The sequence below is a fragment of the Megascapheus bottae genome, chromosome 33 (assembly GCF_031878675.1).
Source record: "Megascapheus bottae isolate mThoBot1 chromosome 33, mThoBot2.hap1, whole genome shotgun sequence".
In the NCBI taxonomy this organism is placed as follows: Eukaryota; Metazoa; Chordata; class Mammalia; order Rodentia; family Geomyidae; genus Megascapheus; species Megascapheus bottae.
Genome location: NC_143541.1, coordinates 9,839,150 through 9,866,676, shown reverse-complemented (window position 1 = coordinate 9,866,676; position 27,527 = coordinate 9,839,150). Strand labels below are relative to the sequence as shown.

The 27,527-nt window shown below is 47.9% G+C and overlaps 1 protein-coding gene across 2 annotated transcripts; it reads left to right on the top strand.

Moving 5' to 3' along the window:
• The first annotated feature begins 380 nt into the window (after positions 1 to 380).
• On the top strand, positions 381 to 27,388 carry Copg1 (coat protein complex I subunit gamma 1). 2 transcript variants are annotated; one of them, XM_090323881.1, is made up of 24 exons: positions 381 to 546; positions 1,216 to 1,268; positions 1,615 to 1,695; positions 1,893 to 1,964; positions 2,133 to 2,212; positions 3,143 to 3,218; positions 3,616 to 3,708; positions 4,229 to 4,315; positions 6,445 to 6,602; positions 6,701 to 6,834; positions 8,626 to 8,697; positions 8,910 to 9,094; positions 11,651 to 11,746; positions 14,591 to 14,834; positions 17,096 to 17,171; positions 18,375 to 18,478; positions 18,719 to 18,865; positions 19,065 to 19,133; positions 20,494 to 20,636; positions 20,868 to 21,039; positions 21,612 to 21,709; positions 24,453 to 24,591; positions 25,081 to 25,179; positions 27,248 to 27,388. In XM_090323881.1, the coding sequence occupies exons 1-24, from the start codon at positions 510 to 512 to the stop codon at positions 27,376 to 27,378; spliced, it is 2,646 nt and encodes an 881-aa protein (XP_090180007.1). In that variant the 5' UTR covers positions 381 to 509; the 3' UTR covers positions 27,379 to 27,388. The 2 variants fall into 2 exon arrangements, with proteins under 2 accessions (XP_090180007.1, XP_090180008.1); XM_090323882.1 differs by having other exon boundaries at positions 382 to 546; positions 18,740 to 18,865.
• The last annotated feature ends 139 nt before the right edge of the window (positions 27,389 to 27,527 follow it).

Sequence of the window (27,527 nt, the reverse complement as noted above, 5' to 3'; positions counted from 1 at the left end):
GGGAAAACAAGGAAAGTCAGCACCCGTCGTAGGCGTGATGGCGAGCCGCCACAAAAATAAACTGGTCACCTTAGTGATGGGGCGCGGGGAGCGAGGCTCCGGGGCTCCCAAGTCCCCCCTGACGCCTCCCCGCCCTCCGTCCCCCGCAAGGGCCCCACTTCCGGCGCGAGGACCCCGGACCTCCCCCGCAGGTCGCTCCCGGCCCTTCGTCCCCCCCCCCACCTTCCGGTTCTCGCCCCGCCCCCGAGCCTTTGGCACCGCCCCGACACGCCCGTTTCCCCTCCTCCTAGGGTCCCGCCCACTTTGTCTCACAGCCGGCCGGGTGAGGCGGTGTCGGCGGCCGCGTGTGCGCATGCGCGGGGTACGTAGCGCGCAGGCGCAGGGAGCGGGCCGACGTGGCCGGTCCGAGCCCGGAAGTGGCCGGTGAGAAGGCGCGCAGCGGTCTGCGCCTTCTCTCGCCCGGTGCTGGTTGTCTCGTCCTTGTGCGTGGCGCCTCCGGCAGTACCGCGATGCTGAAGAAATTCGACAAGAAGGACGAGGAGTCGGGTGAGTGGCCCAGGCCCGTCCCGGGCGCCTCTCCTGGGGCTCTGCCTTGGCTCCCGCGGCGCCACTCCTAGTCCATCGCGGGGTCACGGCCCTCGGGCTCAGCCTCCCCCTCCGTCAAAGCGCGCCAGGCAGGATGCTCCTGCTCTTTCTGTCGGTCTCTTGGTACTTGGGCTGCATCGGTACTGGTCAAACCGGGATGGTTTCCTGTAGCTGAGAACCCTGGCTTGCTCATTCACTCATTCCTTCTCTCAGCACTGTACTATATTTGCTATTGCAGCAGAGCAAACTGGCTTAGGTGAGACCGTTAGAATGGCCGCAGAGTGCATAGACAGACCAGACAGACATCAACTGGGTCATGGCATGTTATTCCAGGTGTGACTTCCACCAGAACGAATCTTATTCCAGCAGCTAGTTGTTGATCCCTGGCATATGTGGGCTCAAGCACTGTAACAGGCTTGGGAGACCACCAGGTGGGTCACCCATTCTAGGTGACTCTAGACAACTCCCTTACAGACAGCGGCAGGGTCTAGACAGATAGGAGAGCCTCTATTGCCATTCCTGATGTGTTCTGATTTTCCTTGTTAGGTCACAGGGTCGCCTTCCCCATTCCTGTGCTGGAGTGTTGTGAACTGTCACAGTCTAATTGGTGTTCTCTGTTCTTGGCTGTAGGTGGAGGATCCAACCCATTCCAGCACCTGGAGAAAAGTGTAGTACTCCAGGAGGCAAGTGTCATTTGCCTCTTCTATCTTGACTGTTTCTCTTCATTGTGGGCAGGGTAATGGTTTAAGGAAAAATTTGTTCTAGAAGAGAATACATGATTATGTCTGTGTTCATTTCTCTTTTGGGTTTTGTATCTGCTAGTCAATAACTCAGCACATCCTCAACCAACAGGAAAGATTTCAACAATTGTCAGTGATAAGGAAAATGAGTACTTTCTTACGAGAATAAGATTGTCTAAGTCTATGTATTACATACTCTGTGACTTTTTAGACCTCGTATGTACTTGTGGGTAGGTGGTGGAGGGAAAATGAGCTGGGCTAGTAGGTAATATTGTTTTCTTCTTCTTAGGCTCGAGTCTTTAATGAGACTCCTATCAACCCTCGGAAATGTGCCCACATCCTCACCAAGATTCTTTACCTAATAAACCAGGTACAGAGTGAACTTGAGAGCAAAGGGAATGGTACTAGGTTTTGGGAGGAGTGCTCAGGCTGTGTGACGGCCTCTGGGTAGTTTTAGCCAACCGCCCCACTTTGAGCCCTCTAAGCATCCGTCTCTGATGATGTGTTGCTTTTGAGTCTGAGGATTTAGCCTGTGTTGACCCAGGTTCCTCTTTTTGGTTACCTCAGGGGGACCACCTGGGGACCACTGAAGCAACAGAGGCCTTCTTTGCTATGACCAAGCTGTTTCAGTCCAATGACGTAAGTACACAGCCCCAGCTTTCCTGGAGGGAGCAGTGTGACACATGGTGGGAGGCCCACAGGTTGGCCCAGCAGTCACTCAAGACTGCTTTCCATAGATTGGAGGCTTCTTTCCCAATCTGGCCCTTTTACTAAGCTGGGCATACAAGCATTTCCTGTGCCTTTCAGCCCACACTCCGTCGGATGTGTTACCTGACCATCAAGGAGATGTCCTGCATTGCTGAAGATGTCATCATTGTCACCAGCAGGCAAGTCTTGGGGTAGGGGTTGGCTCCTTGGATGGGTTCCAGTGATAAAAGACATTTTTTCTTGTATGCACAGTGATGAGACTTTGGACAGACATGTGGCCAGGTGCCATTTTCTCCTGTGTCATTCATGCTGAGTTACTGGTGCCACCTGTAGACTGTGCAGCTACCCTTTCACTTCCCTAGTTTGGACTTGGAAACAAACAGTTCCTCCCATCATTCTTAGTTCACCTAGCCAGCCTGGAGCTCTCAGAAATAATTTAATTAATTAGTGCAAAAGAAGCACACAAGAAAAACATACAGAAAAGGCAGGAAGGCATACTAAGAGCCCTGTGTGCCAAGTAACATTTGCTGCATGACTAAGGAGACAGATATCACTAAAGCACAGTCCTTAGCTGGATCCTGGTGGCTCATACCTATGACCCTGGTTGCTCAGGAGGGTGAGATCTGAGGATTGCAGTTCCAAGCTAGCCCTGACAGGAAAGTCAGTGAGACTGCTTAACCACTAAAAAAGCTGGAAGTAGAGCTGTGGCTCAAGATGTGGAGTGCTAGCCTTGAGCAAAAGACCAGTGCCTAGGCCATGAGTTCAAGTCTCAGGAATGGGAAAAAAAAAAAAGAAAAAGTATGTCCTTGAGAACTGGAACTTGTACTTGGTTCCGCGCGTGCATGTGCACGCGTGTGTGTGTATGTGTGCGTGTGTGCGCGTGTGTGCATGCGTGTTTGTGTGCGTGTGCGCACGCGCGCACATGTGCCCATTAGTCCTCTTCAGCTTCTGTGTAGGCTAGAATTTGGCTTGGAGAGGAGAGAACAGAAGGGCACCACTAGTGAGGAGATCTGTGCAATCCAGCTGAAGGTGGCTGATAGAAGACAGAGAGGAGTCGGCAGGCACAGGCCCTGGCTCAGTTTGTCAACTATGCCTTCTTCCCAATGCAGCCTGACAAAAGATATGACAGGGAAAGAAGATAACTACCGAGGCCCGGCTGTTCGAGCCCTCTGTCAGATCACTGATGTGAGTCCTGCAGCCTGTTCCCTTCTTTCTGCCCCTCCCCCCCTTCCTGTGGGTCCTGGGGGCTGAACTCAGTGTCTGGCGCTTTTGCACTCAAGGCTAGCATTCTACCACTTTGAGTCCACAGCACTACTTCCAGTTCTTTGGTAATTGATTGGACGTAGAGTCTCATGGACTTTCCTGCCTTGACTGGTTTTGAACCGCAATCCTCAGATCATAGCATCCTCAGTAGCTAGGATTACAGGCATGAGCTTCTTCTTGGATTCTTAATGGAAGCCTTAGCCTTAGCCCATGGTATGTTAGCCTAGTGGGTCAGGTGGTGTGAGGTGGGGTAGAATACAGGAGCATGCAGGAAACTTGTGCTCCTGTGGGCCCCTCCCACCTTGCTTTTCATTCTCAGAGTACCATGCTGCAGGCCATTGAGCGCTACATGAAACAGGCCATCGTGGACAAGGTGCCCAGCGTCTCCAGTTCTGCCTTGGTATCTTCTCTGGTGCGTAGCTGCCCCTGGAGCTCTGCAAGGGGCAGGAGGACTAAATAAAATACCAGTTTCTGTTTCTTACGGTCTGAGAGCCCTACCTTCTCTATAGAGACATGAGGAACTCTGGGTTGATGAGGAAGGACCCATGGGTGGCCTTGACCCATTCTTGAGTCAACAAATTGTTGAGCTGGATTTGGCACTTTGGGGACAGTGAGGGTAGCAACTCTACTAACTTCTTTTCAGGGCCAAGATGGCAGGGTGGGGTAGGTTTGAGTGGAAATCTGGGGTCCAGCCCAGGGTGGTGGAGGGGGTAGGTTTGAGGAGAAATCTGGGGTCCAGCCCAGGGTGATGGGGTGGGGTAGGTTTGAAGGGAAATCTGGGGTCCAGCCCAGGGTGGTGGGGGGGGGTAGGTTTGAGGGGAAATCTGGGGTCCAGCCCAGGGTGGTGGGGTGGGGTAGGTTTGAGGGGAAATCTGGGGTGCAGCAAGGATGTTGGGGTAGGGTGGGGGTGTGACCTGCCCTGTTGCCCACAGCACCTGTTGAAGTGCAGCTTTGACGTGGTCAAGCGCTGGGTGAATGAGGCCCAGGAGGCAGCCTCCAGTGATAACATCATGGTCCAGGTGAGGTGGGCAAGGGGTGTTAATTATTCTTAGGCAGGTGCTTAGCACCAGCAAGTCAGTTTCCATTCTCCACAGGAGCCTTTGGCCTGGCCTTCACAGTCTTTTCACACTATTCTATGGGACCTTGGGCTAGAGACTTCTGGTCAGCTGGCTCAAAACAGCCCAGTATTTTGATAGCCAGAAGCATGTGTCTGAAGGGTGGCTGTCACAGTTCATGTAGCCTGGGCAGTGAAGAGCTGCCTTTGCACAGTCCTTTTTCAAGCTGGCTTTGCTAACAGTACATAAAACTATCTCAGTTGGACTTTCACCAACACAGCTCTTCCTCAGCTACCTAGGCCTGGTTTCCTTGTCTATAAAGTGAGCCTCATAAAGCAGCATGCGTGAGGAAGAAAACACCTAGTGTGCCAGATGGTACCTCTGCTGCCAGCCGTGGGTGTGCCCTTTGGCCTGTCGCATTGCCTTACTCCTTTTGCTCCTTGCTCTGTGGGTGGATAATTGACTTCAGAGTAAGTTCTGGCCCCTCCAAAATGTCATTGTCAGAAATGGTTTGCATGTGGAAAGCACACATGGCTCGGATGCCACTGGCTAGAAAGAAAAGTTGCAGCAAGGCCAGGGAGTGGCTGTGGTGCCACTTGCAGTCTGGCCATGAGTGAGGCAGGTGAGTAGGGAAGGGCAGGTCTGCCCTCAGGGTTTTGTAAGGTTTTATGTTTACTGGGACCTGCTTGGTGCTGTGCATGTTCATGATCATGCTCAGCTCCTGTTCCTACCTGTCTTTCTACAGCCATTTCTTTCGGCTTTGGTCTCTTGTCCCTTTTACACCTGTAGACACTATGCAAGTCGGGTCCTTGATTTGGAAATAAAAACTCCAGAGCCGGGCTGGGAGTTTGGCCTAGTGGTAGAGTGCCTGCCTAGCATGCATGAAGACACGAGTTCAATTCCTCGGTACCACATACATAGAAAAAGCCAGAAGTGGTGCAGTGGCTCAGGGTAGAAGACTAGCCTTAAGGAAAGCCCAAGGACAATACTCAGACCCTGAGCTCAAGCCCAGGACTGGAAAAAAGAAAAAAAAAAAAACTACAGAGCCTGTTGAGCACTGCCATGTGTATACAGTACCTAGGGGATATTATAACTGTAATTTTTTTTTTTTTTGCCAGTCCTGGGGCTTGAACTCAGGGCCTGAGCACTGTCCTTGGACTTTCTCAAGGCCAGAGCTCTACCACTTGAGCCTCAGTACCACTTACGGCTTTTTTCTATGTATGTGGTACCAAGGAATCGAACCTGTGTCTTTGTGCATGCTAGGCAAGCACTCTACCACTAGGCCAAACTCCCGGCCCTTAACATCCTTAACATTGATTTTTACATCATATTTCAAGTGACATGTTTAACAAATGAGTGTTCAAGAAGGGAATCTCTATATACAATCATTGGTACTTAGTTTTTAGAACACAATCAAAATTAGGCTAAGGGTTTGTATATCATAGGTACATATTTATGAAATAAAACATGTCTATAGAGTATACGTTTTTACGTCTATGTAGTTGTTTATATTTCCAATACCATGTCCATAGCATTGGGTATGCAAATATTGAGTTCTCTCTCTTGTACTGTTTAGATCTGATAGCCACATATTAAGGATACCATGCGCCTTTGCCTTGGACACTTTTTGCTGAAGGCGAGGGCTCTACCGTATGCCGTTTCTGTTTTTTCTGTGAATGTGGTTCTGGGGAATCGAACCCAGGGCTTCATGCATGCTAGGTAAGCATGCTACCACTAGGCCATGCTCTCAGCCCCCCTTTGTATTGATACCACACTGTGCTCTTCTTAGAAATGAGAAAGCTAGCCGGGTGTGGTGTCTTGTGCCTGTGATCCTAGCTTCTCAGGAGGCTGAAATCTGAGGATCATGGTTCAAAGCCATCCCGGGCACAAAAATCAGTGAGACTCTGCCAGAAGTGGCACTATGGCTCAAGGGGTAGGGTGGTAGCCTTGAGCTCAGGGACAGCACTCAGACCTAGAGTTCAAGTCCCACGACCAAAAAAGAAAAAGAAATGAAATGAGGTGCAGTGACACGACCAAAGCTGTAGAAGAGATAAAGATCACGTGCTTGTCTTTCCTCTGTTTCTGTCTTGTAGTACCACGCGTTGGGTCTCTTATACCATGTGCGGAAGAATGACCGCCTAGCAGTCAGTAAGATGATCAGCAAGTTTACCCGGCATGGGCTGAAGTCTCCCTTTGCCTACTGTATGATGATACGGGTGGCCAGCAAGCTGCTGGATGAGGAGGCCGGCGGGTAGGGACCTGCCTCCTGCCTGCTAGTCTGCCCCCTGCCTCATCCTGCCACGCTGGGCTGTTCTCAGCTTCTTTTGCCACCCTGTGTTTTCTTTGTAGCCATGATAGCCCACTGTTTGACTTCATCGAGAGCTGCTTGCGAAACAAGTATGAGATGGTGGTGTATGAAGCTGCCTCGGCTATCGTCAACCTGCCAGGCTGCAGTGCCAAAGAGCTGGCCCCGGCTGTGTCAGGTCACCATGTGTCCCTCACCCTGGAAACCAGGCTCCGGGTTGGGGGAAGGGGCCCAAGGGGGGAGAGAAAGGCCCTAAAACAGGCATTATGCAACACCCTCCCCAGGCCTCACTTCTCTCTGAGATGTGGGTGCTGATCTTGCTGGCTCCCCACGTTTTGGTAGTCAGTAAATGTGTATTCCATACCAAGAAGGGTGTCTGGCACTGTAGCAGAGGAAGTATGTGTGTGTGTGGGGGGGGGTTATTAGGAGTGGTCACCTCAAGTTGTCTCATCTACACTGGGTGCTGGGATAGGAGTACAGTGTATCACTGAGGCGAGAAGGGGCTAGTGCCCAATGGAACCTTGTTTAGACTTATAAACCAGTCTATATGTGTCTAGCCCTGTATCCAAAGAGCAGAGGAGAGGGGAGCACTTTTCACAGGAAAGCAAAAGATTATGTGGCAGAAAAGTCAAGGTTGAGGGCTTTTAGGATGGTTGGACCTCCTGTTTTTCTAATATGCCCTGAAGTAGTGATAAACCTGGCCAGGCAGAGAGCGGAGCTTATGTGTGGAAGGGTAAGTCTCCCTTTCTCCTCTGAAACAAACCAATGAAATCATCTTCCGATTTGAGTATTTGTTAATTCTTATTATAGCCTGTGTTAAGTGATGTATACAAAGTAGAGGAGGCATCAAGTAATTGTAATCTTATTTAGGAAAAAGAATCATTCTTAGAAGTACAGCAGGAAGGTCCAGGAGTTTGGCCTAGTGGCAAAGTGCTTGCCTAGCATGCACAAAGACCCAGGGTTCAATTCCTCAGTACTACATACATAGAAAAAGCTGGAAATGATGTTGTGGCTCAAATGGTAGAGCTCTAGCCTTGAGAAAGCCCAAGGACAGTGCTGAGGCCTTGAGCTTCAAGCCTAGGACTGGCAAAAAAAAAAAAAGTATAACAGGAGCCAGGTGTCAGTTACCTATGCCTATAATCTTGGGCTACTCAGGAGGCTGAGATTTGAGGATCATGATTTGAAGCCAGTCCACGCAAGAAAGTCTTTGAGACTCTTATCTCCAAATAGCTACCAAAACTCTGGAAGTAGAGCTGTGGCTCACGTGGTAGAGTGCTATTCTTGAACACAAAAGCCCAGAGGTAGTGCCTACACCCAGAGCTCAAGCCTCGGAACTAGTATGTGTGCGCGTGCGCGTGCGAAGCCAGGAACATGAATATTCCAGAGAATAGTTGAAGCACAAACTTTAGCTCTGAGTTTCTGGCAACCAGGGCTGAGGGAGAGATATGGTACCTGCTTACACTCAATGCTAGGGGGAAGCTAGATTTGTTCCTATGGACCTGGCAGGAAAGAAGTGGCTAAGCATCCAGACAGATAGCAGGTGTGAGTGATGGTGATCTCAGATCTCGACCTCCTGAGGAGCTGGGATCTCGTAGGTAGAAGCCTAGTGCCCAGTTTAGTGCTGGGTGTTAATTCTGCTTCTGTCCTCCATGGCTATCAACCTAGAGTGACTTCAGTGGATTTTTCCCTTGGTGCCTCAACTTCTCTGTTTATAAAGTGAGAATTGTCGTTGCTCTCAGTGAGATGGGACACATCACCTACTCACCAGGGGTCTGGCACAGAGCGGGTGTTCACCATCCGTGCAGCCCACTTGCCTGACATGTCAGTGCCTCTGCCTCTGCCTCTGCCACCTAGCATGTTCGTAGCTGAGCAGAGGGTTTGGGTCTGACCTTCCTGAGAGTGCTTACTCTAGTGGGGCTTCCAGCCAGCAGCTAGTACAGCCTAGCATATGCCATCTGTCTTCCCACAGTGCTCCAGCTGTTCTGCAGCTCGCCCAAGGCTGCGCTTCGCTATGCTGCTGTCCGCACCCTCAATAAGGTAGGTAAGGGTCAGGATGGGAAGAAGGAGGGCCTGGCATCCCGGGACTGTCAGGGAGACAGGCTTAAACCAGCTGGTGTCTCCGACCCTGACCTGAAGGAATGGTCCCAGTTTTCTGTCTGAGGTGACGAGATAGGTCTGTCCATACAATCAGTCCCAAGGAAGTAACAGATTGGCCCCTGCTCTCTTTGTGACTCTGCCTCTCCACACAGGTAGCCATGAGACACCCATCAGCAGTGACAGCCTGCAATCTGGACCTGGAGAACCTTGTCACAGACTCCAACCGCAGCATTGCCACTCTGGCCATCACCACCCTCCTCAAGACTGGCAGCGAGAGCAGCATCGACCGCCTCATGAAACAGATCTCCTCCTTCATGTCAGAGATTTCCGACGAGTTCAAGGTATCTGCACCCTGTGGCGTCCAGAGACACCCGCTGCTGTGCATGCCTGTCGCCTGGAGTAGCCTGGGGGCTTCCCAGCTCCGAGGCCTTGCCTCCAGGTCTTCATCCTCTGGCCACTTGAACTTCAAGAGCAGTAGCTTCAGGGCCAGTTGGGTTCATTCATTGCTTAGAATACGTTGGAGGTGGAGATTCAGGATGGGAGCCCTGCCTCATGGGGCTTCTTTCTGACTGGGAAGTTTAGTGATTAGATAGCAAACACACCGATCAGCAGAATAATATCAGATTCAGGTAATGTGATGGAAAACCCATAAATGCACTTGATGTTACTAGAGGGTGGTATTAGACAAGGACATTCTGAGTGATGAGGCAGCACAAAGGGATGGAAGAGAGTGGAGGCACCCAGGGGTGAGGGGAGGGGCCTGAAGCTGGTTTTGGTGGGTTTTTTGCCAGTCCTGGATCTTGAACTCAGGGCCTGAGCATTATCCTTGGGCTTTCTCAAGGATAGAACTCTACCACTTGAGCCTCAGCACCACTTCCAGCCTTTTCTATGTATGTGGTACCAAGGAATGGAACCCGGGTCTTCATGCTTGCTAGGCAAGCTCTCCACCACCAGGCCAGACTCCCCACCCCAAAGCAGTGCTTACTTATCTATGGTATACTATCTTTCTCTTTTGGTTTTGTTTTTATTTTTTGCTTGTCAGTCATGGGGCTTGAACTCTGTGCATGGGGCTTGAACTCTGTGCCTGGGCGCCGTCCTATCTCTGCCCTGTCTCTGGAGCCACATACTGGTTTTGTTTTTTAAATTTATTGTTATCATTGAGGTGACATACAGAGGGGTTACATTTACATGTGTCGGGTAATAAATACATTTTCTTTCTTTTTTCTCTCTTTTTTTTTTTTTTGCCAGTCCTGGGCTTGAGCTCAGGGCCTGAGCGCTGTCCTTGGACTTAATCAAGGCTAGAGCTCTACCACTTGAGCCTCAGCACCACTTCCGGCTTTTTTCTATGTATGTGGTACCGAGGAATCGAACCCGGGTCTTCGTGCATGCTAGGCAAGCACTTTAACCACTAGGCCAAACTCCTGGCCCTAGTACATTTTCTTTCATACAGTGATATCTGTTCCCTCATTCCCATTCTCCACCTCCCATTGCACTCACGAGTTGTGTTCATTTTTATTCATGTCCAGTGAGCTCCACTGCTCCACTTTTTTACCCCTGTTCCTCAGATTCTGTGTGGTTTGCCTTTTTCTTTTGGCCAGTCCTGGGCTTGGGCTCAGGGCCTGAGCACTGTCCCTGGACTTTCTCAAGGCTAGAGCTCTACCACTTGAGCCTCAGTACCACTTCTGGCTTTTTTCTATGTATGTGGTACCGAGGAATCGAACCAGGGTCTTCGTGCATGCTAGGCAAGCACTCTACCACTAGGCCAAACTCCCAGCCCCGTGGTTTGGCTTTTTGAGAAATGATCAGACTATGTAACTCTGGATAGAGCCTCAGACTCAGCCATCCTCCAAGTATAAGCATGTTACTCATATGCCACCATATTTTTAAGTGTCACTCTGAAATTATTTGTTTGTAAAGAAATAAGCTGGGTACCAATGGCTCATGCTTGTAATCTTAGCTACTTAGGAGACTGAAATTAGAGGTCACAGTTCAAAGCCAGCCTAGGCAGGATAGTCTCCAGTTAATACCCCAAAGTTGATATATGGTTCAAGTGGCAAAATGCTAACCTTGAGCAAAAAGCTCAGGGACAGTGCTCAGGTGCTTTCAAATCCCAGGACCAGCATGCATGTAGGCATGCGCATGAACACACACACACACTCAGAGAGAGGGAGAAGAAGGCCTAAGCACCCCAATCAAGATACTTCATCACCAGAAGATATTCCTGTGTGCTTTTTATAGCACTGCCATTCCAACTTCCCTGTGGAAGGATCACCGAGTATGCTACTGGAGAGTGTTCATCAGAGAAGACAGTAATATAAACCACTGTAACGCAGCAAGAGCAATTCTATAGCACAGTTATGCACGCTGTGCTGCCTGAGTGTTATAAGAACTGATGGCCACTCCTATGAAACAGTGTTGGCGACAGCCTGTGTGAGAAGGAGCTCCGTAATTTGTTCAGGAGAAGTCCAGGCAAGGTGTAAGGGGGGGGCAAAAAATGTTCAAGGACAGTGCCCAAGCCTAAGTTCAAGCCCCAGGACTGGCAAAAACAAAACAAAACTAAAAAAGGTTTAGAGGACTGGGGGCTGGGTTTGGAGGCAGGGCTCGGCTCAGTTTGATAGAGGACTAGTCAGTAAGAGTCAGGTACTGAGTCTGCATTCTAGTCTTGGACCTAAACAACAAAAAGAAAAACAAACATGACTGGGGCTGTGCTCGGTACCACACACTTTCCACTCTAGATGGACCAGAGATCACGTGCCTCCAGCACAGAATGAAGTTCCCCTTGACTCCTTTTCCTTGTTCCAGGCCCAGGACTCATCAGACCTGAGGAAGGGCTCAGTGGGCACTTGGTGAGCTCAGCCTCCTGCCGCACGGCACTCACTCTCCTCTCTTCCATGCAGGTGGTGGTTGTGCAGGCCATTAGCACTCTGTGTCAGAAGTACCCTCGAAAACACGCCATCCTCATGAGCTTCCTGTTCACCATGTTGAGAGAGGAGGTAAGACCGAGGCCATTCAGGATGGTCCAGCTCTCTTGGCACAGGGAGCACCTAGCTCCATGGTGACCCTTTGACCAAGAGTGGACCAAGAGCCAGGCAGTAGAGGAGTCAGTGCCTTGTGTCTTCGGGATTTTTCAAGTGTGGCAGGTGATAGAAGGGCAGAAATGCTCAATGAGTCTTCAGCCACAAACCAGTCCCTCAAAGCCAGCCCAAGCATGGAAGTCGGTGAGACTGTTGTCTCCAATTAATCACTAGAAAATGGGAAGTGGGGCTGTGGTTCAAGGGGGTAGGGTGGGAGCTTTGAGCTGAAGTGCTCAGGGATAATGCCCAGGCCCAGGGGTAGGGGGGTAACTTTGAGTTGAAGAGCTCAGGAACAGCACCCAGGCCTAGAGTTCAAGCCCCATGAACCACAAAAAAAGAAAAAAAAGAAATCTGCTGGGTGGCTCATGCCTGTAATCCTGGCAACTTAAAAGGCTGAGTTCTGGGATTGTAGTTCAAAGCCAGCACAAGGCAGAATAATTCTGAGACTTATCTCCAAATAACCACAAAAGTCTGGAAGTAAGGGCTGGGAATTTGACCTAGTGGTAGAGTGCTTACCTAGCATACCCAAAGACCCAGGTTCAATTCGTCAGTACCATGTACATAGAAAGAACCAGAAGTGGTGCTGTGGCTCAGGTAGTAGAGTTCTAGCCTTAAGAAAGTCCAAGGACAGTGCTGAGGCCCTGAGCTCAAGCCCAGGACTGGCAGAAAAACAGAAGGGGGGGGGATGCCAAAAGGGTGACCTGTAGAGGACAGTGGAAAATGTAGATGTTGGGCCAGAAAAATCTCCATATATCAGATAGCTAGTGTAAGGTCCTGGAGACAGGGTTATGTGTCATCGGATAGTTCCAGCATGTCAAATGGACTTTTTCTCCTTGGATTGTCAGTCCAGGGCTGTGAGTCCTTGTGCAAGACCCCTACTCTACGTAACTGCAGGGTCACACAGCTTACTGTTCACTAAAGGCAGCTTGATTGTCAGCATCTGAACTGGGGTTCTTAGCCACTGAGTTTCCACGCCGACACTCTCCATTGTAAGTGTGATATAGTACTGAACATGTTGACATTATGTACTCATCACCAACATTCATCTCACAGTTTTTCTTTTTTGTTTCCTTTTGAAACATATCCCAGGGCTGGCATTCATGATCGCCCTCTCTCATTCTAGTGCAGGGATTGCAGGTGTGCCCTGTGCCCAGCCATCTCATAACTTTGTGATTTTATTTTATTATTATTTTTTGCCAATCCTGGAGCTTGAACTCAGGACCTAGGCACTGTCCTTGGACATGTTTTTCTCAAGGTTAGCACTCTACCACTTGAGCCAGCGTGCCACTTTGTGTATGTGGTCCTGAGGAATCGAACCCAGGGTCTTATGCATGCTAGGCAAGCACTCTACCACTAGGTTACGCTCCCAGCCCCAGCTTTGTGATTTTAAGCTGAACTTTATACATGTTAAGCACTAACTGTCCATCTTCCTCCTAACTGCTGGTACTCATTGTTCTACATTGGTCTTTGATTCTGAAATCTAGATACTGCCTCCTCAGAATGGATTTATATAATATGGTATCTGTCATTTTGTTTTTTGTTTTTTTTTCTTGGCCAGGCTTCCAGTCAGGGCCTGGTCACTATCTTGGGGTTTTCTCAGGGGGAGCAATCTACCTTTCTGTTATGTATGGTACCAAGGAATTGAACCCAGGGATCTGTGCATGCTAAGCACTCTTACCACTAAGCTACCTTCCTGGCCACATTTTCTGGCTTTCTTATTTTACTTGGCATGATACCTCAGTGTTAATCCACATTGTTCCCTTCTTTTCTAAGGCTGAATAATACTCCTTTGCAGATAGAAAGTATTTTACCCATTCACTCAACAGTGGATACTTACATTATTTCCATGTTTTAGCTATTGTGATTAATATTAGTGACTAATATTGCTCTGATCATGAATGTACAAATATCTGTTCAACTTTCTGCTTTCAGTTCTTTTGGGTGTCTACCTAGAAGTAGAATTACTGGGTCAGATGGTAATTTGTAATATTTCAAGGAAATGCCATGTTCTTTTTTTTTTTGGTGCCAGTCCTGGGTTTGAGCTCAGGGCCTGAGAACTGTCTTTGGACTTTCTCAAGACTAGTGCTCTACCACTTGAGCCTCAGTACCGCTTACGGCTTTTTTCTATGTATGTGGTACCAAGGAATCGAACCCGGGTCTTCGTGCATGCTAGGCAAGCATTCTACCACTGGGCCAAACTCCCGGCCCCGCCATGTTCTTTTCCATAGCAACTGTACCCCCTCTTCTGCCTGTTGTCTTATCTCAAAAGTTAGGATGAAAACTAGGTTTTAAAATGTTTCAGGAAAACTAGGTTTTAAAATGTTTCAGTTAACCTCTCTCTCCTTCCCTCCCTCCCCCCCTTACTTCACCTCTCCCTCCCCCTCCCTGTCTCTTGCCAGTCCTGGGGCTTGGGCTTTCTCAAGGCAGCTCACTACCATTTGAGCCACAGCATCACCTTCAGCTTTTTCTATACATGTGGTACCTAGGAATGGAAGCAAGGGCTTCATGCATGCTGGGCATTCTACCACTAGGCCAAACTCCCGGCCTCATTGAACTCTTTTTCTGGTAGAATTAGTAGAACTTCCTTGTGAGCATTCATGCCAACCTTTTTGCTCCACCCAAAGAGAGATAGAGGCAGTGAACCAGGTGCCCTACCCCTATAGAATAGCTTGGAGCAGTGCTATCTGACCTACTTGGCTGTAGACCTTAGCACCTGTCAGAAAGGAGTAAGCTCCTTGCCCAGTTTGACCACTTTCTCTGTAGGGCGGCTTTGAGTATAAGCGAGCCATTGTGGACTGCATCATCAGCATCATTGAGGAGAACTCGGAGAGCAAGGAGACGGGTCTGTCACACTTGTGTGAGTTCATTGAGGACTGTGAGTTCACTGTGCTGGCCACCCGAATCCTGCATCTGCTAGGCCAGGAGGGTCCCAAGACCAGCAACCCTTCCAAGTACATCCGCTTCATCTATAACCGAGTGGTTTTAGAACACGAGGAAGTCCGGGCAGGTAGGTCTGAGCTTGTGCTGGGTCTCTTAGCTTCTCAAGTAATAGTTTCTACAGAGACCTTTCCTCACAGCTGTAGGGTTTGTTTGTTATGATGGTGGCTTTTACAGTAGAGATTTTCTCATCTGGTTGAATGGTGCTTTATCAGCTGATTTTTTTTAAAGTTTTACTTCGTTTCTTTCATTTGTGCCAGTACTTGATATCAGACCCTCACTCTTTTGCTTGGCTTTGTTATTTAATGATTGTGTTCTATCACTTGAGCCATGCCTCTATTTCTGGGATTTTGCTGGTTAATTAAGAGAGTCTCATACATTTTTGTCTGGGCTGGCTTTGAACCTTGCTCCTCAGAATTCAGCCTTGGTTGTAGCTAGGATTACAAGCATGAGCCACCAGTGCCCAGCTTCTTTTTTTTTTTTTTTTTTTTAACCAGTCCTGGGCTTGAGCTCAGGGCCTGAGCACTGTCCTTGGACTTTCTCAAGGCTAGAGCTCTACCACTTGAGCCTCAGCACCACTTCCAGCTTTTTTCTATGTATGTAGTGCCGAGAAATCGAACCCCGGTCTTCATGCATGCTAGGCAAGCACTCTACCACTAGGCCAAACTCCCAGCCCGACCCAGCTTCTTAAGTTTTACTTTTTTTTTTTTTTTTATCATCAGTTGTGGGCCTTGAACTTGGCCTGGGTGTTGTCCTTGAGTTCTTCAACTCAAGGCTAGTGCTTAACCACTTGAGCCTCAGCTCTATTTTCAGTTTCTGCTGGTTAATTGGAGATAAGAGTCTCACCGACTTTTTGTGTCCAGGCTTGAACTGCAATCCTCACATCTCAGCCTCTAGAGTAGCTACGATTACGGGTGTGAGTCACTGGTGCCTGGCTTAAGTTTTACTTTTTTTTTTTTTTCCTCCAATCCTGGGCTTGGACTCAGGGTCTGAGCACTGTCCTCGGACTTTCTCAAGGCTAGAGCTCTACCACTTGAGCCTCAGCACCACTTCCGGCTTTTTTCTATGTATGTGGCACCAAGGAATCGAACCTGGGTCTTCGTGCATGCTAGGCAAGCACTCTACCACTAGGCCAAACTCCCAGCCCCTTAAGTTTTACTTTTAAAAAGTTTTTGCTTGCTTTGTTTCATTTGGCACAAGGTCTCATTGTGCAGCCCAGGGTGGCATTGAACATAGTATTGTCTTTCTCTCACCAAGGCATATACTACCAAGCCAAGTTTATTTTTTTTTTCTTCTCTTTTTTTAAGGTGCCATTCCTGGGGCTTGAATTCAGAGCCTGGGCATTGTCCCTGAGGTTTTTTATTTTTATTTTTTGCTCAAAGCTAGTGCTCTACCACTTGAGCCACAGCTCCATTATGGGCTTTTTTGGGTGGTTAATTGAAGAGAAGAGGAACTTTTCCTATCCAGGCAGACTTTGAACTGTGGTCCTTGGATCTCAGCTTTCTGAGTAGCTAGGATTGTAGGTGTATGTCACTGGCATCCAGTGATAATACTTTGTTGAGATGTAATCACATATATTAAAATTAATCCTTTTACCCCGGCAGCAGTGGCTTATACCTGTTACACTAACTCTTCAAGAGTTTGAGATCCGAGGATCACAGATTGATGCCAACCTGGGCAGAAAAGTATATGACCTTTTTTGGCGTCAGTCATGGGGCTTCTGGTTTTCTGGTGGTTAATGAGATATAAGAGTCTCATGGACTTTCCTACCCCAGTTGGCTTCAAGCCACAATCCTCATATCCTCAGCCTCCTGAGTAGGTAGGATTACAGGCATGAGCCACCAGCACTGAATTTAAATTTTTCTTTAAATTTCTATTTTTTATTTTATGCCTACTGGGTAAATTTTCTTTTCATAATTGCTATTCATTAAATGATAGTTTACCTTTTCATTTCTATCAATCCACTGTTTAAGAACAAATTAAGACCATTTGGAACTTTAGGAACTTGACATTTTATATAGCTTCTGTATCCTTGTATATTTTAAAAATAGCCCCTGAAACTCCAAAATGGGACACAGTCCCATCTGGTTCTGCTCATTGAGTAGGGTGGTGACTTTGAGTCATCGGAGCTTTTTTTGCCCAAGGCTAGTGCTCTACCATTTGAGCCATAGCCCCATTTCCAGCTTTTACTGAGGAATTGAACCCAGGGCTTCATGCATGCTAGACAAGGTCACATTTCCAGCCCCAAGTCTTGTAACTTCTTTACCCGAGCATTGAAATGGAGAGCTGTTATGGTACTCAGGGTTCATCATATTTGTTTAATAAACACAGGTGCTGTGAGTGCTCTGGCCAAGTTTGGAGCCCAGAATGAAGAGATGTTACCTAGTATCTTGGTATTGCTGAAGAGGTAAGTCCAGGCCCAGCCCCCTATTAAATTACAGTGTTCTTTTGGGCCCAGGCAATTGTTTTTGTTTTTTTTTTTTGTGCTGGTTCTGGGATTGAACTCAGTGCCTGGATTCTTTCCCTAAACTACCTTGCTCAAGGCTAATGGTCTAACATTTGAGCCACAGCTCTTTTTCCAGCTTTTTTGGTGCTTACTTAGAGATGAGATTTTCATAGACTTTCCTCCTTGGCTGGATTTGAGTCCTGATTCTCACATCTCAGCCTCCTGAGTAGTTAGCATTACAGGCACAAGCCACTTGCGCCCAGCTACTTCCTCTTTTTAAGTAACAAGGGCGAGAGAAATTATGTGATTACTAATTATAAGGGAAAGCACAGAAATGTTACTAACTAGAAGGGAAAGCAAGAATGTTACTGTGCAAAACCCAGCATTGATAGTTGATTATGTGAGTTATTTTCTTCTATTAATAGTTTTATTGAGAGGTGAGACATATATTACATAGTTTACCCATTTAACATTCAATGGTTTTTTAGTAAAATTCAGTCACAATCATGAGCCCATGAACCATCAGCTTCAGCCCCACTTCCCGTTTTGTAGTGATTAATTGGAGATGTGTCTCACATTCTTTAGTGCCCGAGCTGGCTTTGAACCAGGATCCTCTCAGATCTCAGTCTCCTGAGTAGCTAGGATTACACGCCTGAGCCACAGCACCCAGCTACTTAGAGCTTTTTCTGTGTAAGTGGTACCGAGGAATCGAACAGGCTAGGCAAAACTCTCGGCCTATCCGTACTTCTTCGAACAGGCTAGGCAAAACTCTCGGCCTATCTGTACTTTTTTTTTTTCCCTATCCATACCCTTTTGTGGATAAAATGTTTTCCTGTGTTTTGAACATAATTTAGTTGGAGTCATGTTCAGTACTTTTTGATATATGCAATGGATCAGAGGATTGCTACCTTTACTAGATGGCTTTCAAGAGAAGAGTCTGAAGATAGGAATATGCTTCCTTCTGGTGTAGTTAGCGACTTCATGAGTATGTCTCCATTTTGTTCTTTTTGCTCTTGTTGGGTATGACACAGTATCTATGCTTCAGCTATCTTTGTGCACACTGAGAGCTACAGACTCTGGGGTTTAAGCTGTTCCACTACCAGTGATGCAGTCCTGCAGGCTCATGCTGCCCCTTTCAGGAGCATCTTGTGTGCTGGCTTGCAGGTGTGTGATGGATGATGATAATGAAGTAAGAGACCGAGCTACCTTCTACCTGAATGTCCTGGAGCAGAAGCAGAAGGCTCTCAATGCAGGCTATATCCTAAATGGTGAGTCTTCCCAGCCAACACATGGAAACATTACTAGAAGCTTCTGTTTTTCCATACCTTTACCCTTTGTAAGTGGCTTTGTATCTCCTCACACCAGCCTGCAGAAAAGTAGTTGAGGATGAGAAATGAGGTCTAGACAGTCCCTGGATCAGACCACTGGCATTCACAATGGGGTATACCCAGGCCCTCAGTTTTCCTAGGGGTTTGGCCATGCATCTGTTATGCCATCTAGTCAAGCAGCCTATCTCCCATGCCTTCCAGGTCTGACTGTGTCCATCCCTGGTCTGGAGAGGGCTCTGCAGCAGTACACTCTAGAACCGTCAGAGAGACCTTTTGACCTCAAGTCTGTGCCCTTAGCCACCACATCCATCGCAGAGCAGAGAACTGGTAAGGCCTCAGAGCCAGACTCACTGCCAAGCTGCCTGGCTCAGAAAGGCGCTGTGCTGGGAAAGTCTGCCCTCACATCTGTGATTTTGAGAAGTGGGGACTCTTATGCTTCGGATTTTGGAATTTGTAAAGTGGGGCCCACACTACACTGCCCCTGCTGCTCCCGGAGCTGTGCTCACCAAATACATTTGAATTGCAGAAACCACACCTGTCACAGCAGTGAAACAGCCTGAGAAAGTTGCCGCCACCCGGCAGGAGATCTTCCAGGGTGAGTAAAGTACTGGCCTACAAGTCCCCAGTTTGATGCTATGGGGTCTTAGGTCCTCTAGATGCTGTTTGTAGCATCATTGGTTGTAGCATTGTCGCCTACTGTCACATTTGCCCTCAGGCAGGTTCTTAGATCCCTTTATCTGAGGAATCAAAACTTGAAAGTGATTTACCTGAATTGCACAGATAGGAAATAGAAAGACTAGATCTAGATTAAACATTTTTTGTGTGTGGGTTGTGGGTTGTGGGGTTTGAACTCTGGTACTGAGGAATCGAAACTGGGTCCTCATGCATGCTACCACTAGACCAAACTCTTGGCTCCTATTTAATTTTTTTAATTAAAAAAATTAATTTTTTGAGCGCTGCTCAACTCCAGCACTCTACCACTTGAACCCCAGTGCTTACTTCCAGTTTTTGAGTGGTTAATTGGAGATAAGTGTCTCACGGGGGCTTTTTTGCTTGGCTGGCTTTAAACCCAGATCCTCAGATCTTAACCTTCTTAAGTAGCTAGGATTCCAGGCCTGTGCCACTGGGGCTCAGTTCCCTGAGCTTTTTGGGTCAAGACTAGCATTCTACCACTTGAACCTCTGCCCCAGCTTTTTGCTTATTAACTGGTGGTAAGTCTTACAGATTTTCCTGCTCAGGCTTGCTTGGAACTACGATCCTTAGATCTCAGTCTCCTAAGTAGCTAGGATTACAGGTATGAGTCACTGCTACTCAGCTAGGTCTTGGATTATTTATTTGCCAGTTCTAGGGCTTGAACCCAGGGTCTGAGCATTGTCCTTGGAGTTTCTCAAAGCTATAGCTCTACCACTTGAGCCACAGCACCGGTTCTGGCTTTTTTCTATGTATGTGGTTCTGAGGAATCAAACCTGGGTCTTTGTGCATGCTAGGCTAGCACTCTACCACTTTTGCCACAGTGCCACTTGTAGAATTTTTGAGTAGTTTATTGGCCTGGGTTTGGTTGCTTAGTACTACATACACAGAACAAACCAGAAGTGGTGCTATGGATCAAATGGTAGAGCACTATCCTTGAGCAGAAGCAGCTCAGGGACAGTGCCTAGGCCCTAAGTTCAAGCCCCAGGAGTACAAAAAAAAATAAAAGAAAAAAAAAATTTAAAAAAAAATCACAAGATGGATATGGTGGCATAAACCAATAATCTCAGTAGTTAGTAGGCTGAGGCAGGAAGATGACTTCAGTGCTAACCTCAGCTGCATAGCAAAATAGTCTTAAAACCAGAAGAAATGATCACAAGTTGATAATGGAGCATCATAGCAAAATAGTCTTAAAACCAGAAGAAATGATCACAAGTTGATAATGGAGCATGAGAAGCCAAGTGAACTTGACCTGTGGATTCCAGAGCAGTTGGCAGCAGTGCCAGAGTTCCATGGACTGGGACCCCTCTTCAAGTCCTCGCTTGAGCCCATAGCCCTTACTGAGTCGGAGACAGAGTATGTCATTCGCTGCACCAAACACACCTTTGCTGACCACATGGTGTTTCAGGTGAGCAGGGCCGGCTGCTGCTGGGTGTACCAGGAAGCACTCCTGTGTCCAGGAGAACCTGATCCCCCACACCCAACTGGGTACAAGCCCCTGTGTCTCTCTCATCTCTACTCAGGACCCCTCTGGCTCCTAAGTATATTCTAGAGAGAGGGAGGTTGGTCACAGGCTGGGGTGGGGGGACCTCCTGGCTCTTCCTGTGCAGTGTCTGAGCTCCTACTCCTCCTGGTCCAGTTTGACTGCACAAACACGCTCAATGACCAGACCTTGGAGAATGTCACGGTGCAGATGGAGCCCACTGAAGCCTACGAGGTGCTCTGTTACGTGCCTGCCCAGAGCCTACCCTACAACCAGCCTGGGACTTGCTACACACTGGTGGCTGTGCCCAGGGAAGACCCCACAGCTGGTAAGCCCTCTCTGAAAAGCCACGCAGGCCTCCTGGAACCCATAGGATTGGTATGGGTTTCAGGCCTGAGATCAGCGGTGATAGTGGCGTATGCACCAGTACCTTTCACGTATTCTATCATTTCATCCTCATAGCAAACTTTTGGGAGTAAGTACTACTGTTCTTGTTGCTACAGTAGAAAACTGAGGGTCAGGTTCAAATGAGTGGTGCAAGTTCAGAACCACTGATCATTTGGTCTCCACATAAATCCTCTTTCTTTACACCACGTTGCCTTTCAAGAACCAAGATAACCCTCTCACATGCCAAATCCACTTCTCCCACTTCCCCCCTCCTGCGGTGGCGTGTGGCAGGCATGGACACAGCCATGCTGCATTGTCTGCTTTCTTCTCTTCCCTGGGCCCTTGAGTGACTCCCCTGTCCTGCACGCTTGTTAAGGTTGGAGGACAAGCTGCTGCTGCTGCTACTGACAACATAGCAGAATCCTAGAGGAGAGGCTGTGGCCACCTGCCCATGGAGGACTCATCCCTCTGCAGGCTGCGACAACCTGACCACTCTGCCCTTCCTCCCCACAGTGGCCTGTACATTTAGCTGTATGATGAAGTTCACTGTCAAGGACTGTGACCCAACCACAGGAGAGACCGATGATGAAGGCTATGAGGATGAGTATGTGGTAAGCAGCTGATGTGGGGAGTGTGCAGAGCAGCTCCCGAGTGGTAACCAGACTCAGCGCTTTTCTTGATGCTTTGTTTTATAGTTCCTATGTAGAAAGGACAAGCTATAAACAAATGGGAAAACAACTCATATTCTTAGGCGTTCTTCTGTGGGAAAAGTCTTACAACTGAGGTCATATGTACATTGTAGATCTTGCGTTTTTCACTTAAAAAGAGCCTGTTTTCCTCTTTCATTACAGATAATTTTAGAAACTTTTTTTTTTTGCCTATCCTGAGGCCTGAACTCGGGGCCTGATCACTGTGTTTGCTACTTTTTTCTCAAGGCTAGTGCTCTGTCACTTGAGCCACAGCACCACTACAGGCATTTTGAGTTTGCGGTACTAAGGAATTGAACCCAGGGCTTCCTGAATGCTAGGTGAGCACTCTACCACTAGGCTACGCTCCAGCCCTAAATACTTAAAAAAAAAAATTTAAGTAGTTGTACAAAGGGGTTTCAGTTCAACATGTCAGTTTATGAATGTACACACACACACACACACACCTTGCGCCCTGGATTTTATAGAAATGAACTTTAACTGGGCGCGGTGGCTCTCATCCTACTCTGGAGGCTGAGTTCTGAGAATTGAGGTTCAAAGCCAGCCCAGGCACTAAAGAATGTGAGACTTTGATCTCCAGTTAACCACTAGAAAACTAGAAGTGGCCCGTGACTCAAGGGATAGGGTGGTAGCCTTGAGGTGAAGAGCTTAGGGATAATGCCCAGGCCCAAAGTTCAAGGCCCATGACCAGAAAAAAAAGAAGCAAAGAAAGGAATGAATTGGAATTGGAAGCCAGGTGCCAGTGGCTCACGCTGTAATCCTGACTACTCAGGAGGCTGAGATGTGAGGATCGCAGTTTAAAGCCAGCCTGGGTACCAAAGTCCCTGGCCCTGACAATTTTGGCTTTGTTTTTTGCCAGTCCTGGGTCTTGAACTCAGGGCCTGAGCGCTGTCCTGGGGCCTTTTCAAAGCTAGAGCCCTATCACTTGCACCACAGCACCATTTTTTTTTTGTTTGTTTGGTCAGTTGTGGGGCTGGAACTCTGGACCTGGGTCCTATCCCTGAGTTCTTCAGCTCAAATCTCCTGCCCTACCCCTTGAGCCACAGCCTCATTTTTGGTTTTCTAGTGGTTAATTGGAGTTAAGAAGCTCACGTTCTTTAGTGCCTGGGCACTAAGATCCAGATCTTAGCTTCCTGAATAGTGAGGATTGCAGGCGTGAGCCACCATGCCCAGCCATAACACCATTCTTTTCTATGTATATGGTATCTAGGGATTGAACCCAGGTCTTTGTGCATGCTAGGTAAGCATTCTACCATCTGGTCAAAATCCCAGCCCCTAACAGTTTTGTTTTTGTCAGTCTTCGGGCTTCAAACCCAGGGCCAGACCACTGTTCGTGGGCTTTCTCAAGGCTAGAGTTCTACCACTGAACCACAGCACCACTTCTGGCTTTTTCTATGTATGTGGTACCGAGGAATCAGACCCCGGTCTTCGTGCATGCTAGGAAGCACTCTACCACTAGGCCACACTCTTGGCCTAACAGTTGTTTTTTTTTTTACTTTACCACATATATGTATCATAACTTCGTTGTCTTTTTCCTTCCTATAAACTTGGGCATTTGGTTTTCCAACTATTCTCTGTCATTTATAATGTTGCATTAAAGACACCTGTGGAACTGGGTACTGGTGGCTCATGCCTGTAACCCTGTATGCTCAGGAGCTGATTTAAAGAATCATGGTTCAGAGGCAGCCCAGGCGGGAAAGTCCACTTAACCACCAGCAAACCAGAAGAGAGCTGTGGCTCCCAGTGGTGGAAAACTAGCCTTGAGCCAAAGGGACTCAACCCACCCGTCCCCCCTCCTCTTCCCTACAAAAAAAAAAAGGGTAAATATCCCTTTGGGTAAAATTTCAGCTGTATTTCAGATGATTTTCCTAGGATACACTACGAGTCATTGGATTACACTGCAGTAATGTTTTGAATACTTTCTATTGTCAGGTTGCTCTCTGGATAAATCAGACCCATTTGCTCTGCAGGGCAGTCCTCTTGTGCATTGAAATGGCCCTTCCAAATTCACCTCTCTGGCCAGCCGAGCCAGGAATCCCTCTGAGGTTTCCTCAGAAGGCGGGCAGTGTCTCAGTGCCATCTGATCACAGACCACTGTCCTCAGTCTGTAAATAAGGAGTTGTTAAGAGCTTATAACCAATGGGGCAGTCAGTAGAAGCAACGCATGTCACAGTGTCATCCCAGGGCCATCACTGAGCATGGAGCAGTCCTGAGCCAAAGTAGGCAACAATTGCCCTAACAAAGACCTTCCTGCATTCCTTGTACCGTAGGACCTTAGCCTTGCTCACATAGCCTTTCAAGTCCGTTGGAATGTTGATGCAGTCAGTCCAAGATGGGTTGATGGGAGGACTGTGTGTCAAGTTCAAGCTTAGATGGAAGTGGGGTCCAGGACATGTGAGGGGGATGCCCTGAGTCAGAAGCAGCTGTTGCCCCTGGAGGGCTGCCGTTTTCTGTGCACACCTCAGCAGTGGAGACACAGTGAAATCACTGTTTCCCCAGAGCCTGCTACATACTCAGCACCTGGTCAGCACCTTTTGAGCTGGCTCTACACAGGTGAACGCATTCAGAGCAGAGCCCTGGGAACATCTGGAGCAGGTGCTTTCTCTTGTTGGAGATACATATCTAACTTCTACCTCCCTTTCTCCAGCTGGAGGATCTAGAAGTCACTGTAGCTGACCACATCCAAAAGGTCATGAAACTGAACTTCGAAGCAGCCTGGGATGAAGTTGGGGATGAATTTGAGAAGGAGGAAACATTCACTTTGTCAACCATCAAGACACTTGAAGGTAAGATCCAGAACCTGCCTTTCAGAACCTGGGCTGTTGTTTCTCCCCAGAGCCACATCTAGAGCACATATGAAATGCTGCTTGGCTAGAAGCCCACACTGCATGGAGGTGTGCTGGCATAAAGGGATGTATGACTTGGGCCTAGAAAAGTATCTCAGTATAAAATGTGTGTGTGCAGCTGAGCGTGGTGACTCACGCCTGTCATCCTAGCTAATCAGGAGGCTGAGATCTGAGGATCAAGGTTCAAAGCCAGCCTGGGCACAAAAGGACCCAAGACTCTTATCTCCAACTAACCTCTAGAAAATGGGATGAGGGGCTTGGCTCTAGGTTAGGGTGGTACCCTTGAGCTGAAGAGCTCAGGGACAGTGCCCAGGCCGAGTTCAAGCCCCATCTCTCTCACACACACACACAGTGTGTGTGCATCCATTCATCTTAATACAGTGTGTGTGCATCCATCCATCTTAATGTTACTTGGCTTTTCCCCCATAGAGGCTGTGGGCAACATTGTCAAGTTTTTGGGAATGCATCCTTGTGAGAGATCAGACAAGGTGCCGGATAACAAGAACACTCACACACTGCTCCTGGCCGGTGAGTAGCCCTCTATCAGGAGGGCTTTTGTAGGGTATGGGTGGGAATGCTGCTAGGCTGGGCTTTGACTGCACTGGACCACATGAAGCCAGATGCCACTGCATTTAAAGAATAGAAGATCTGTAACCGAGGGTCCCCTCCCTCTCTGCTGCCAGTAGTCCACTCATCAGTCCATGTTTTTGAGGGTCTTGTTATCTCACCCAGGTTTTCCATAAACTCTTGTCTTTCTCCATTTTCCTAAGTGATCAGACTACAACTGTTTATTAATACATCTGGCCACGTTTACCTTGTGTGTGTGTGTGTGTGTTAACCTGAACTGAGGTCTGGGTGCTCTGTGTGTGTACTGGAACTCAGGGTGTAGGTGCTTTTCTTCAGCTTTTGTCTTCAAGGTGGGTTTTACCAAGTGGTAGAGGGCTAGCCTTGAGATTTTGAAAAAGCTCAAGGACAGTGCCTAAGTCCTGAGGTCAACCCCATGACCAATATTAAAAAAGAGACAAGAGAATGGATATTTAAGCATTTCCTCTTGGAAATGTTTAGACATCCTCCAAAACTGAATGATATAATCAGCTTAATTCCTCACTTTGCATAGTCCACATTATTAGCAACAGCACCCACACTTTTCTCAGATTATTTTTCAAGGATATATACGTAATACATATGTGTTTTTCTTTTCTTTTTGCTAGTCCTGGGGCTTGATCTCAGGGCCTGGCACTGTCCTGAGCTTTCTTTTGCTCTACCACCTGAGCCATAATGCCACTTCTGGCTTTTTCTGTGTATGTGCTACCGAGTAATGAAACCCAAGGCTTTATGCATGCTAGGCAAGCACTCTACCACTAGGTCACACTCCCAGCTCTTAACATGTTTTTCTTAAGATTGTTGTTGTTGCCAATCCTGGGGCTTGAACTCATGGCCTGAGCACTGTCCCTGAATTTTCTCAAAGCTAGTACTCTAACACTTGAGCCACAGCACCAAGTACTCAAATCCACGGATTCGTGCATGCTAGGCAAGCACTCTGATAGACCAAACTCTTGGCCCATGACCCTAGGTTTAACACGAAAAGGGCAATAGTTGTAGCCTAAACAATTAACCAAGAGAAATGGGACTTTTTTTTTCCCCCTTACAATGCTGAAAATCAAACCCAGGACTTGACCCTGCTAGGGCAAGTACTCTATCTCTGAGCTATACGCCTAGCCTGGATGCTTTTTCTCTCGCTGATGGTTTATAAACAGGGCTAGGAACATGTCATAGCTGACAGCTCGTAGGCCTGCTCTTCCTGAAACAACTTGGTCCCCTGGGTCTTGTGGTCTTCTCTTTTGGGGCTGTCCCCTCAATCTTGCTTTCGTATTCCGCTCCCTTATGTGAGAGCCTCTGTAGTATCAGGTGCAAGCCCTTCATGCCCACAGATTAGCTGAGCAGAAGCCTGAAATAGTCAGCATTTTCTTCTATTTGAGAATTCTGAAGTTCAGAGAGGTAATGTGACTTGTGTAGGCCTCACTCAGGAACCTATGCTTAGCTTTCCTGGCTACTTGAGACTGGGCATGGTGGGCAAAGGCTGTTCAGCAACTGTGTAATGGTGGCCTTGTGGCTTCACTGCTGGCTGCTTACCTTCACTGCCCCCCCTTACCTTCTCAATTTCTGGGAAAATGAACGCCATGGCTGACTCTAATGGAGTTTTTTGGCCAATCTGGGGCTTGAGCTCTGGGCTGGGGTGCTGTCCCTGAGTTGCTTTTGCTTAAGACTAGCATTACCACCTGAGCCACAATACCAGCTTTTTCCGTTTATGTGGTACAGAGAAATCAAATCCAGGGCTTCATGCATGCTAGGCAAGCACTCCTACCACTGAGCCACCTTCCCAGCCCTCCTTCTGGTTATCTCTTTTAAAAGTTTTACATCTTTTGCTGTCTAGTCTTGGCTCTTCAGATGGAGATACTATCCAGTAGTGCTAGGTCCTTATTAGTCTACCATGTTAACTTCACCAGAGCTACCTTGATGGTTTGCTGTGGATACCACCTGTAGCCTAGCTCCACAGCTCCTTCTGCCTTATACCACTGTATTTCTCTCCTTCCAGGTGTGTTCCGAGGGGGTCATGACATCCTTGTGCGATCCCGACTACTGCTTTTCGACACAGTGACAATGCAGGTGACAGCCAGAAGTTCAGAGGAACTGCCAGTAGACGTCATCTTGGCATCTGTGGGCTAGGGCTTGTCTACGTAGGCCCTACTCTTCTTACCTTTCCCCCAGCAATACACAGGAGTTGCACTTTCCTCCCAACTGGCCCCCCAGAAACCCAAAACAAACACCCTTTCCCAAAGATAAAATTAGGAATTATTGTGAATTTCAAGAAAAAA